The 11,001-nt window shown below is 34.7% G+C and overlaps 1 protein-coding gene across 2 annotated transcripts; it reads left to right on the forward strand.

Moving 5' to 3' along the window:
* Window positions 1-659: 659 nt before the first annotated feature.
* Window positions 660-10,510, forward strand: LOC108359854 (myb-like protein AA). Of its 2 annotated transcripts, XM_017611924.1 has the most exons (4): window positions 660-830; window positions 8,338-8,618; window positions 8,701-9,088; window positions 9,147-10,510. In XM_017611924.1, the coding sequence occupies exons 3-4, from the start codon at window positions 8,784-8,786 to the stop codon at window positions 10,216-10,218; spliced, it is 1,377 nt and encodes a 458-aa protein (XP_017467413.1). In that variant the 5' UTR covers window positions 660-830; window positions 8,338-8,618; window positions 8,701-8,783; the 3' UTR covers window positions 10,219-10,510. The 2 variants fall into 2 exon arrangements, with proteins under 2 accessions (XP_017467413.1, XP_017467412.1); XM_017611923.1 differs by having other exon boundaries at window positions 8,338-9,088.
* Window positions 10,511-11,001: the final 491 nt, after the last annotated feature.

Here is an 11,001-nt window from a genome sequence, read left to right on the forward strand (position 1 = left end):
CTATTTACCAATACTTGTGTGCCTCTGTACATATATAGGTATGTATGTTGACACACGAACTTACATGCATACATGTGGAGAATCAAAATAGCGGCATCTTACCACCCCCACCATTTGTTTACCAAAGTACAAGCTTACTAAATAAATTGGTTTGATTTGACAACAACTAAAGAGCATAACAATAGCGCTCTCTCACTCACTCGTCTTCTCTTGGTACGAAATCGTGAGCGCTAAGGTACAGCATCCGTTTGAACGCATTTAAATGCCGTTGATTAACTGTAAAAGTACGAAAACTACGAAAACCGTACGACGAATGAGATGATATATGTATATATGGTTCTTGTTGTTGCTTCGTAATTTTACTTTAGTTGATTGTTCATTCTTAATAAATCTGCTATTGTTATTGTAATCTGTATCTGCAACTCTCTGGGGCTGCCACAGTTGGTCTCTCGGAGTGCAGATATGCGTATGTATGTATGTACATGCATAAGTATGTCTGTGAGTGTTCTTTTCGTTGATTATGTGTATGCGGTTTGTTGGTTGATTGTTTTTGCTTTCGCCTGTTGGTTTTGCTACGAACTTGAATGTACATATGTATGTTTCAAACACATGCGAATTGTGGTGGCAAATTGTAGTGGACCCGGCGATAGTAGTTGTTGCAGGGCGTTTGCTGCGAGCGAAAGTGTTGGCAGAAAATTCTACATACGCTACTAACAAATAGCACTTACTAAGCTGTGGTGTCGAGTTGAAGTGTTAATAGTCTTATAAATAAAACAAATCATTGAAAATAACTATTTTTTAGTGATTGTTTTGCTTTTAAAAATTCACAAGTGAGTGATTTTATTAAAATTTTTAATCAGCTTGCAACAAAAGTTGTGTGTTGTTTTTGTGATATGGGGTAGTTGTTTTAGTTGTTATCATTGTTACTGGCATTTTGTTATTTTGTTTTCATTTTTGCTGTTGGCTGCTGGCTGCTGGTTGCTGATTGTTAGGTCACTTTCTGCTGGCATTTGTTGTTAATTGAAATAAATTGAGTTTTATTGTTGTTAATAAAATCGCACAGCTGAGTGCCGTCATTCCAAGGAAATCAGCACTTTAAAACATATTTTTATCAGTAAAAAGTATACGACTATGTTAGCTGTTGTAGTTTTGCAAATGTGTATGCATAAATATGCATTATGTATCAAAATAAATACATACACACATATGTATGTACATATGCATATCGTCGTTTAAAGTACAAAACCGCGTATCAACAAAATACAAATGAGGTTGCATAGTTAATTTCTAGATAGTAAAAACGCTCATATTTTAAAATGGTTCTCTTTTTTATAAAGCAATCGCATTTCTGGCTAGTATATTTTTGGACAAATGGATAGGGATTGAGCCAAGAGCTTGTGTGAGCAAATCCAATGTTTGGTAGCAAATGTCAGTTACGCGGTTTTGTACTTTAAACGACGATATGTATATGCAAGTACGTGCCCTTTTTAAATCTTTAGTATGCATGTGAAAAAATATACATTGGTACATACATAAATATCTAAATATCTACTCTAAACACCTTCGCCCAAATAATTATCTGCAACAACGGCAAATGCGCTCACTTCATTTTTTGCTTCACCGAGTATCACAGCACCGGCATTTGTATATTTTTAGTTTGCAACATTTTACAAATACGTTTTTACTTTCAACTACCAACAACAAGTGCCACGGAATTTTGCACCAATGCAACAAGCTTGGCAGTCTCCAATATCACCGGCTACATGTGTACGTATGTATGTACATTAGGCTGCATCACCAAAAAAAGTTGCGGCTCTTTCGCCGGGATTACAAAATCTATTACATTTAAGACGTTCACCAAATCATTATGGTAAAATATTTAGATTTACGTGAGCTGGACCGATGTGAAATTATCTTCAAAATTGGAGTTTCTTATGAATAAAAATAAATTCTCAAAGAACTTTTTGAAAAAATCCCCTTAGATGACAAGCTATTTGAAGCATAAAAAATCTGCATAAAAATATGTCAAAATTTTTTCAACGGAATCGTAATGATGAGATTTTTAATGCTGTTTTTTTTTTAAAGATTGGTTTAAGAAAAATTTGAATAACCGGACCAAAACTACTACGATTTAGACTTATAAGGTATCAGTGGAAAGGTATTTTCACACTCTTTTTATTTCTTTGCAAAAAAACTCATTTGCGTCAGATCCTAATTCAACTTGGAATGACGCTCGTTCATCCTTCCTTTCACTTTCATACTTTGAATTAGTATTTGCAAAGAAAAAAAAGGGTGAGAAAATACATTTTTAATGAAACCTCATAAGTCTAAATTGGATTAGTTTTGGTTCAGTTATTCAAGTTTTTTTATACCAATCTTAGAAAAAAATTAAAAAAGAGCATCAAAAATCTTATTATATATTACGATTCCGATGAATTTTTTTTTTTAATTCTTTACGAAACTATTTTTATTCATCATTCCATTTTTGGAGGTATTTTCAAATCGGTCCAGCTCAAGTACATCTAAATATTTTTCCGAATTTTTTTGGAGAAACTCTTAAAATATAATAGATTTTAAAATTCCAATGGAAACACAGTACCGATTATTTTTTGTATGGGGAGTGATGCAGTCTAATGTACATATCGTCGTTTAATGTGCAAAACTGCGTATCAACAAAATCCAAAACCGCGTATCAGCAAAATGCAAAACCGCGTATGTGAAGTTGTAGAAATTATTTCCTAGAGTATAAAAATACTCACATTTCAAAATGGTTCTCTTTTTTATAAAGCAATCGTATTTCTGGTTAGTATATTTCAGGACGAGTGGATAAGGATCGAGCCAAGAGCTTGTGTGAGCAAATCCAATTTTTGGCAGCCAATGTCAGTTACTCGGTTTTATACTTTAAACGACGGTATTACAATAGATATATGACCTTTTCTTAAATTAAATGTACATAGATACCTATGAGGAGTGGATGACGAAAGGAAAAACCAACAAAAATAACGTTTTTGTAAAAAATGTACTGGAATTTTGATATCTTGTACTGAAAAAGCATAATTTAATTTTAGAAAAAAGTCATTTGCCTAAAGAATATTAGTTTATTTTCACGAAATTTTTTCATAAATTATTTATGAAAATATAGTTCATTCTATAATATATATGCCATATAAATCAAAGTTTCACACTTAAAGCTAAGAAAAATTCCACAAATTTTTATCAAAATTTCGAAATTTTTATTCAGAATTTCTGCTCAGTTTTAAGTAGTCAGAGTGCAAATTTCAAGTCACTAAAAATTACCGTTGATTTTTGTTTGTAGAGGGTGTTGCGCGTTTTCATCCATATAACGCATAATAAAAATCTATTTGACATGGAAGAAAAGGCGCAACACCCCCCACAAAAGAAATTCTAAAACATAAACGGCATTTTTTAGCGACTTGAAACTTGCACTAAAATTGAACGGGCTACAAAATTGCAAACTCGAAAATTTTCTTTTCCTTTTTGAAAAAAGAATTTCATGAAAATAATTGTTAATATTATATTTGAACAAGGTGTACACTAACATTCGACACTGACTATAGGTATGTATATATTATTAGACTGCATCACTGAACATAAAACAAATCGGTACTGTTTACCAATTGGAATTATTAGATCTATTATATGTATTTAAGACTTGCACCAAAATATTGCGGAAAACTCTTAAGATTTACGGGAGCTGCGCCGATTTGAAAATATCTCCAAAACTTGAGATTTTTATGAATTTAACATTTTTTTCTAAGTAAAACTCACCTCAGATGACAACCCAGTTTAGCTTAAAAAATTTACTTACAAATATTTTAAAAACGTTTCATGGAATCATAATAATGAAATTTTTGGTGCTGTTTTTGAACTTTTTCAAAGTTGGTTTAAAAAAAAACTTGAATAACTCAGCCAAAACCTTCCCAATTAAGACTTTTGAGGTATCAATGGAAAGGTATTTTCTCACCCTTTTTTTCAAAAATTCTTTAAGAAACAATTTTTATTCATAAAAAACTCCATTTTAGGAGGCGTTTTTCTCAAGTTTTGTTTTTTTGAGTTATGGTACTGTTGAAATAAATGAGCGATATGTCTGGAAGTACATTAGGGCGGGTAAATTTGAATGGGAGATTTTTTCATATGACAAAAATTATACTAAAGTCATTTTATAAAAAAATGGCATGTAATAAAATTTGAATGTGGACCGAAAAGTGGAAATTAAAATCATTTTAAAAGAAGAACTAAGATAAGTGGTGCAACATTTTATTAGATAGTTTGGACGAGGCCTTGAAATGGCTGTTCTATTTAGTTGGGAAAAAAGATTGGCTCTCCTTATTTTCAAGGTGGCACCGATTCCACTACCCATTGTGATTGGCTTTCCAGTGTTCAAAAGCACCATGGAAGAAATCGTAAGATTTTCGTAATTTGACTGTACTAATGTCCCTATGTACTTATACACATACATTCATACATACATAAGCCTTCATTAGTTAAACATAAAAATATATACCTGAAGGGAACTTTGATTTACTTTCTTTAAGCAACAATGAGGAGTTCAGCTCTCTTTTTAGTGGGAGTTCAATAAACTGGAAAGGCTAAGTATAATATTTATGTATGTAAATGTTGTTGTGCCTAAAACAGAGTGTCCAGATTTGGTGATTTCGCGCCAATTTGGCGATATTTTTTCAAATAAATTTTTTCGATTTAAAAAAGTATACAGAACTTAGTTTTCCACGATAATTTTACAGAAGAGGCTAATGAACTGCGTGATAAACTTGACTTAAGAAGCTAATATGCTGTCAAAAATGTTTAATCACCCTAATCGAACAACTTTTGAAACGATTACCTAATCAATTAAATACTTTTAAAAAAGCTTTGATTTTGTCACCAGAAAAGTGTGTGAATCACAAGAAGGCGAGTTTCAGGGACCTGCTAATTCACTATTTGACTTTAAAGGAAAGAAGAGCAGCGGAAATTTAAATCTTTTAACTTTCCCATGGAATAACTTTTCTCAGAACCATTCCATCCGACTCTGAAGAATTTTGGATACTTGCTTACGGAGAGAAAATCGCAACAGGCAATAAAATGTTTGGAAACATAAAGGCTGGTTTTCACTATGTCAAATTCAGTGGCATTTGTCGTCAAATAAGTGAAAAGACATTGTCAAATGGCAACAGAAAACTGTTTATCGATTGATTTGGATCAGGATAGGGCTTTAGTCGTGTACATGCGCTGCGAAATCGGCTGTATGCCAATTTTTGGCCCATAATATCATCGGTAAATGTCTGTGTCAAAATATGTCGCCCAATTTTGGCGTCAAAATATGACATAGTGAAAACCAGTCTTAAGCAAATTCATATTATTATCCTTGCCGCACTCACTTGCTTTGTTGAGCGCGTTTTTTCCGTAATAAATTCAACAAAAACTAAGATTCGAAATAGGACGAGGTTGGATAGCCTTAATTCAATAGTTCGAATAAAGTGTTATATGAAGGCTAATAGTTTTTGCTGAAAAACGTTTCCAATATCAAACAGTATGTTATCAAGGTTGAATGGCTCAATATACGACAACAACAGGNATTATCCTTGCCGCACTCACTTGCTTTGTTGAGCGCGTTTTTTCCGTAATAAATTCAACAAAAACTAAGATTCGAAATAGGACGAGGTTGGATAGCCTTAATTCAATAGTTCGAATAAAGTGTTATATGAAGGCTAATAGTTTTTGCTGAAAAACGTTTCCAATATCAAACAGTATGTTATCAAGGTTGAATGGCTCAATATACGACAACAACAGGAATGTAAATCATTCAAACACTATAGGTGATTTTGAAGAAATTGTGGAAATAGCTGATCTAGCCTTATTATAGGTTGTTATTTAATTTTTAGCGCCGAGCTCTTAAAAGTGGATTGTGCGATTAATCAATTAATATGAGTTATAATAAATTTAATAATTGCGCAGTCCTATTGCAAAATGTGTTGAAACAAATATTTTTAAAAAGTATGCGTATTTTTAATGAAAATTGTTTGTACATACATCACTATTATATAATTGATTTGTGTTATCTATTAATACCATACCCTGAAGGTATTATATTCGTTTTTGGTTTTAAAAACTATATTATAACAAGATCTCATTTATAAAAGAACATATTTGTTAAATCGATTTTACGAGTTTTATTAAAAAAATGGCGATTTTTTTCAGAAATTGCGTTTTTTTTAGACAATCTGGACACCCTAGCCTAAAATGTCGAGTGTGGAACAGCTCATCATAAGTCTTTTTGCGTAATTTCGTTTTTATACCCGAGCGCACTTGTGCACAAGGGTATATTAATTTTGTTCACATAACGGTTGTTTGTAACAGCCAAAACGAATTGAGATAGATATAGACAAATGTATACATAAATGATCAGGATGAAAAAAGAAATCGATTAAGCCATGTCTGTCTGTCCGTCTGTCCGTGTACACGATAACTCGAGCAAAAATTGATATATCTCAACGAAATTTGGTACGTAGGTTTCCCTTAATCTAAGGTAGGTTGGTATTGAAAATGGGCGAAATCGGACTTTAACCACGCCCACTTACCATATAACGGTAATTTCCAGAAATACGAAAACTGCGATATTTTAGTAACTACTGGAGATTATTCACTCAAAATTGATATTTATAATAAGTTTTAGACGAAAAATAAGAATATTATAAATTTTTGGAAAATGGGCGTAGCCACGCCCACTTATGGTTACATGTGTATATCTTGGTAACCGCTGCACCAATTTCTTCCAAACTTGGCACAGTTGTTGGCCTTGGTACAGCATAAAAAATCGCCGAAACTTTTTAAAATCGGACAATAACCACGCCCACATCCCATATAACGGTAATTTAGAGAAATACAAAATCTTCGATAAATCAGTAAATATTGAAGCTAATTTATTCAAAATTGATGCTTGCAACAATTCTTTACCAAGAAATACGTTTATGGTAAAATTTTGGAAAATGGGCGTGGCACCGCCCACTTATGATCACATATAAGTATATCGGTAACCGTTCTACCAATTTGTACCAAACTCGGTATGGTTATTGTACTTGCCACGTGTAAGCAAAACGTTGAAAATTATTGAAATCGGACTAAAATAACGGCCGATTCTCATATAACGGTAAATTTAAGAAATGCTTGAAACTTCAATATTTCGAAATTGAAGGACGCTAATTTACTCAAAATTGATAACCTCGGCTTACCATCTAGCGGAAGGTTTCGGAAGGGTGAAAAAACATATATTTAATACTTTCGCCGGGTATTTAATGTTCGGCTCCGCCCGAACTTAGACTTTCTTACTTGTTGATAGAAAATTTAATATGCATATGTGATTGGAAATTAGTGAAGTACATGTCGGAGTCTAAAATAATACATATAACTACCCTGCAGGGAAAGCCACTAGCTGTGAACTAGAATTATACCAGTTCGCGTTTCAGCCCAACTAGTTCACGTTCTATCCTTTTTCAATGTTAGCTACTGGTATTTTTAACATTGCGATGTCCTACGAGATGTCAATTGTCAGGCTATGCCTCAGCATCTACTAGTAGGAATACCAGTAGCACCATACCAGTTGATGAGATAGTCTGCCAATTCATCTCCCGTGAAAAGCATAAGTATGCCTTTTTGCTTGCGGCGGTCCAACAGTGGCAATGGCCGACAGAGCAAAGCACTCGCGTGGTATGCCTGAGGTCTCAGGTTCAAGTCCTGGCGCAGTGAACATATAATATTTTATTTACTTTTGTATATATTTTTGTTTAATAAATTTTTTTATTTAGGGTTATTATTGTAATTTTAAAATTTAATTTAAAAAATATATTTTTTTAATATCTTTTTTTTATGACACAAGCATTTCTTTCCATATGTAAATATGTTTTTTTCTGCAATGCAATTCGATTTTCAAATTTGTTCTTCCTCAAACCTGCGATATCAGAACTGGAACCAGTAGTCTTCACGTCACGCCACAGCAGACATTTGTAAGAAAAGCAATTAATTACGTTTTATTTTTGGCTTTGGCAATTCAAAGGCATATGTCGCTGAACGCTTAAATTCTTCGAAATTGTCGAACTGGTAGACACATACTGGTTAATGAACTAGGATTTTTTCTAACTGGTTTGGCTTTTCACTGCAGGGTAACTATAAGTATACATGTGTGTGCGTATGTACGTTTCTATGTACCTTCATAAGCTTTTCATTTTAAAATTTCTTAGATTTGTTTTATAATTGCAATTAATTAACATTACTTTAAAATAATGAATATTAGATAATTAATTCTTAACATTTCTCTCATTATAGCATCCACCACTGAGAAGCGTCTGCGCATTGCAGTTATTGGTAGTGTTACTGCCACACTACTACTACAATAAAAACTCAAAGTCGGCAACACCCACAAGTATATTACAAAAGTTAACTGAACTCATACCAAAAACGTTAAGTGAGAGTAGTTAAGAGAGCGCCGAACTATTGTTGCCAATGCGCATTACAAATACGAACAACACACACATATTTACATATCTACGTATTTAAGTATTTGACAACATAAAGAAGTAAAACAAATAAGGATACCGACAGTTTTGGTAACGCAAGTTTTGAACATTTCACACAAAATAATCAACAAATTCGAAGCCAAATACAAAATTGGCCTATTTTTATCTGTAGGAGATCTTTCAACACAAAGCTTGAGTCAGAAAAAAGTCAAAATAGCCGCAATTGAGAGTGAACAAACAGCAAATGGCGGTGAGATGGCTTTCTCCCGCCACAACATCGAAAAAAGGCGCCTAATCGAATTGGTGCGGCTGAATTCGATACTCTGGGATTGTCGTTTGCCTCATTACAAGCGTTCTGACAAGAAGAAGGCCCTTAAATGGAACGAGTTAGGACGCGTTTTCGGCGTGAGTGGTGAGCGAGTGCAACGTACTTTCACATCCTTGCGTGAAATATTTCGGCGTGAGTTGAATCATGAAAAAATGCTGGGTGTACGCTTCAAGTCCAAGTGGGAATACTACGATGCAATGGCTTTTCTAAAGGAAGTTATTAGAGAGCGAAAGTGAGTAGAAATTTCAGAATATTAAATTAACAATTTAACAAGCATTGCTTTTCTTAAGGTCTCGCGAGCGGAATAAAACATCCGCCGATGCTAATTTACCACAGCAACAACAACAACACAGCAATAACAATAGCAGCGCTATCGATGAATATCAATATTTCGCACCCAATGATCCTAACAATCCAAATAATCAACCGCAAATACAGATATCCGAACAACAGCAAGTGCAGCCTGCCTATCCGGCATTGCAACAGCAGCAGCAACAACAACAAGTGGGCACCTTGCCTTTGCCATCGCAGCAGCATCTTCCACAGTTACCACCGTCCGATCTACCACAACCGACACATGCACAACAAAATTCAACTGCAACAGGTCCGCTTGACACACAACCGCAACAGCATCTGCCGCAGTCAACGCTAAGTATGCAACCGGATGTGGTCCTAGGCTTAAACGGTAATGCGACCGCAACCCTTCACAATCTTGGCAATGGTAACGGTACATTAGCTGGCAATTCCAGACCACCTTCACAACAACAACAACAACAATTACCGCCCCAACAGCATCAGCGGCATCAATTTCCTCCGCCTGGCAACCAAGCTCTAGTGGCCATTTCCAGTTCGCGATCTTCATCTAGCTCACCGTCAATTTACATAAAAGAGGAGCCCGATTCGCCGGACACACTCTCTCTTACCACCATAACAATCAACGAGCACGATTCGTCGTACTTGGCCCGACACGCCGAGACAAAAAACAAAAATGCTCAAAGTGTCAACTCACATGTCAAAGGTAGTATGCCAATCGGTAATAGTAAAAACAATGGTGCAATACGTAAATCGAAATCGCACATAGACCCCTCGTCAGCGAGTTTGATCATTGACGAGGACTTTGCTGGGCACGACGCCGATTTGGATGATCTCGATGATCCTGATGTGGATATGCTGGACGATGGACGTCTTTCGCCAGCGAGCACCTACACCCTAGGCATGGCGTCGAAGCCAAATCGTCTTACGGCACGTGAAATACTCTATACCAAATTTGGGGACTTCTTGGCCGCACGCCTGAATACGCTTAATGAGACTGTGGCTAACGATTTAATGAATCGCATACTACTCCTGATCGCTGAAAAGTAATGGAATAGCTGTCACAGCGTTATTCTACTCAGCAGATTTCTATATTCTCGTTTTGTGTGTTAATGACAGGCATATCTAGATACTAAATTACACATTTTAGGGTCCAACATATCTCTTTAAAATAATTTTAGGAAGCCGGATAACTCTGTGGAATAGTCATTTTAGGGCTTCAACAGAATATTGCCCAATTGGTAGCATTATACTACTATATATATATATATACATTATATTGCATGTGTGTGAGGGAAATTTATCCTGTATGAGTCTGAAATAAAACTAAAAGTCATATCAACTTGCCATATGTATGAAAATAATAAATACGCAGGTATGTTTTTCGCTTATGTCCGTAAGTATGTATGTATATTAGAGTAGTCCAAGTTTTGTTTTTGGGCGAAAAGATGACATACAGTAAACGGGGCACCCTTCAGTTCAGTGTTGTATTGTAACCAATACAAGGTGCCCAATGACCTTGAAATATGCTTCTGAATCCCTGTGAAACTTTGCGAAACTATTGGTGACTTTTCATAAAAAGTGACTGTCGTCATAACCACTGAACTTGTAATATTTTAATAGCTGATTTTAATTTGAAATGCTCTTAGGTTCTTAACTAATTTTTCGGTTAATATATGTATGTACAATATACTTCTATGTAGAGTAAAATATAAACATTACATGAACATCCTCTAAATGTGTACTTAGAAACGTTAAGTTTGGTGCTAGCATAGGGCTGACATAAGCCTGAACCAATCGACCAGGACACGTGAATACGGTGCCAATATATTT

The sequence above is a fragment of the Rhagoletis zephyria genome, unplaced genomic scaffold (genome assembly GCF_001687245.7).
Source record: "Rhagoletis zephyria isolate East Lansing unplaced genomic scaffold, Rhagoletis_zephyria_1.1 Rzeph_scaffold_00480, whole genome shotgun sequence".
Taxonomy (NCBI): domain Eukaryota; kingdom Metazoa; phylum Arthropoda; class Insecta; order Diptera; family Tephritidae; genus Rhagoletis; species Rhagoletis zephyria.

What these genes read in the sequence shown, in the direction of transcription:
- LOC108359854 (XM_017611923.1), top strand. Translation starts at nt 8,784, where the DNA reads ATGGCTTTCTCCCGCCACAACATCGAAAAAAGGCGCCTAATCGAATTG. An exon ending in GAAGTTATTAGAGAGCGAAA is followed by an intron (nt 9,089 to 9,146) that starts GTGAGTAGAAAT and finishes GCTTTTCTTAAG; the next exon opens with GTCTCGCGAGCGGAATAAAA.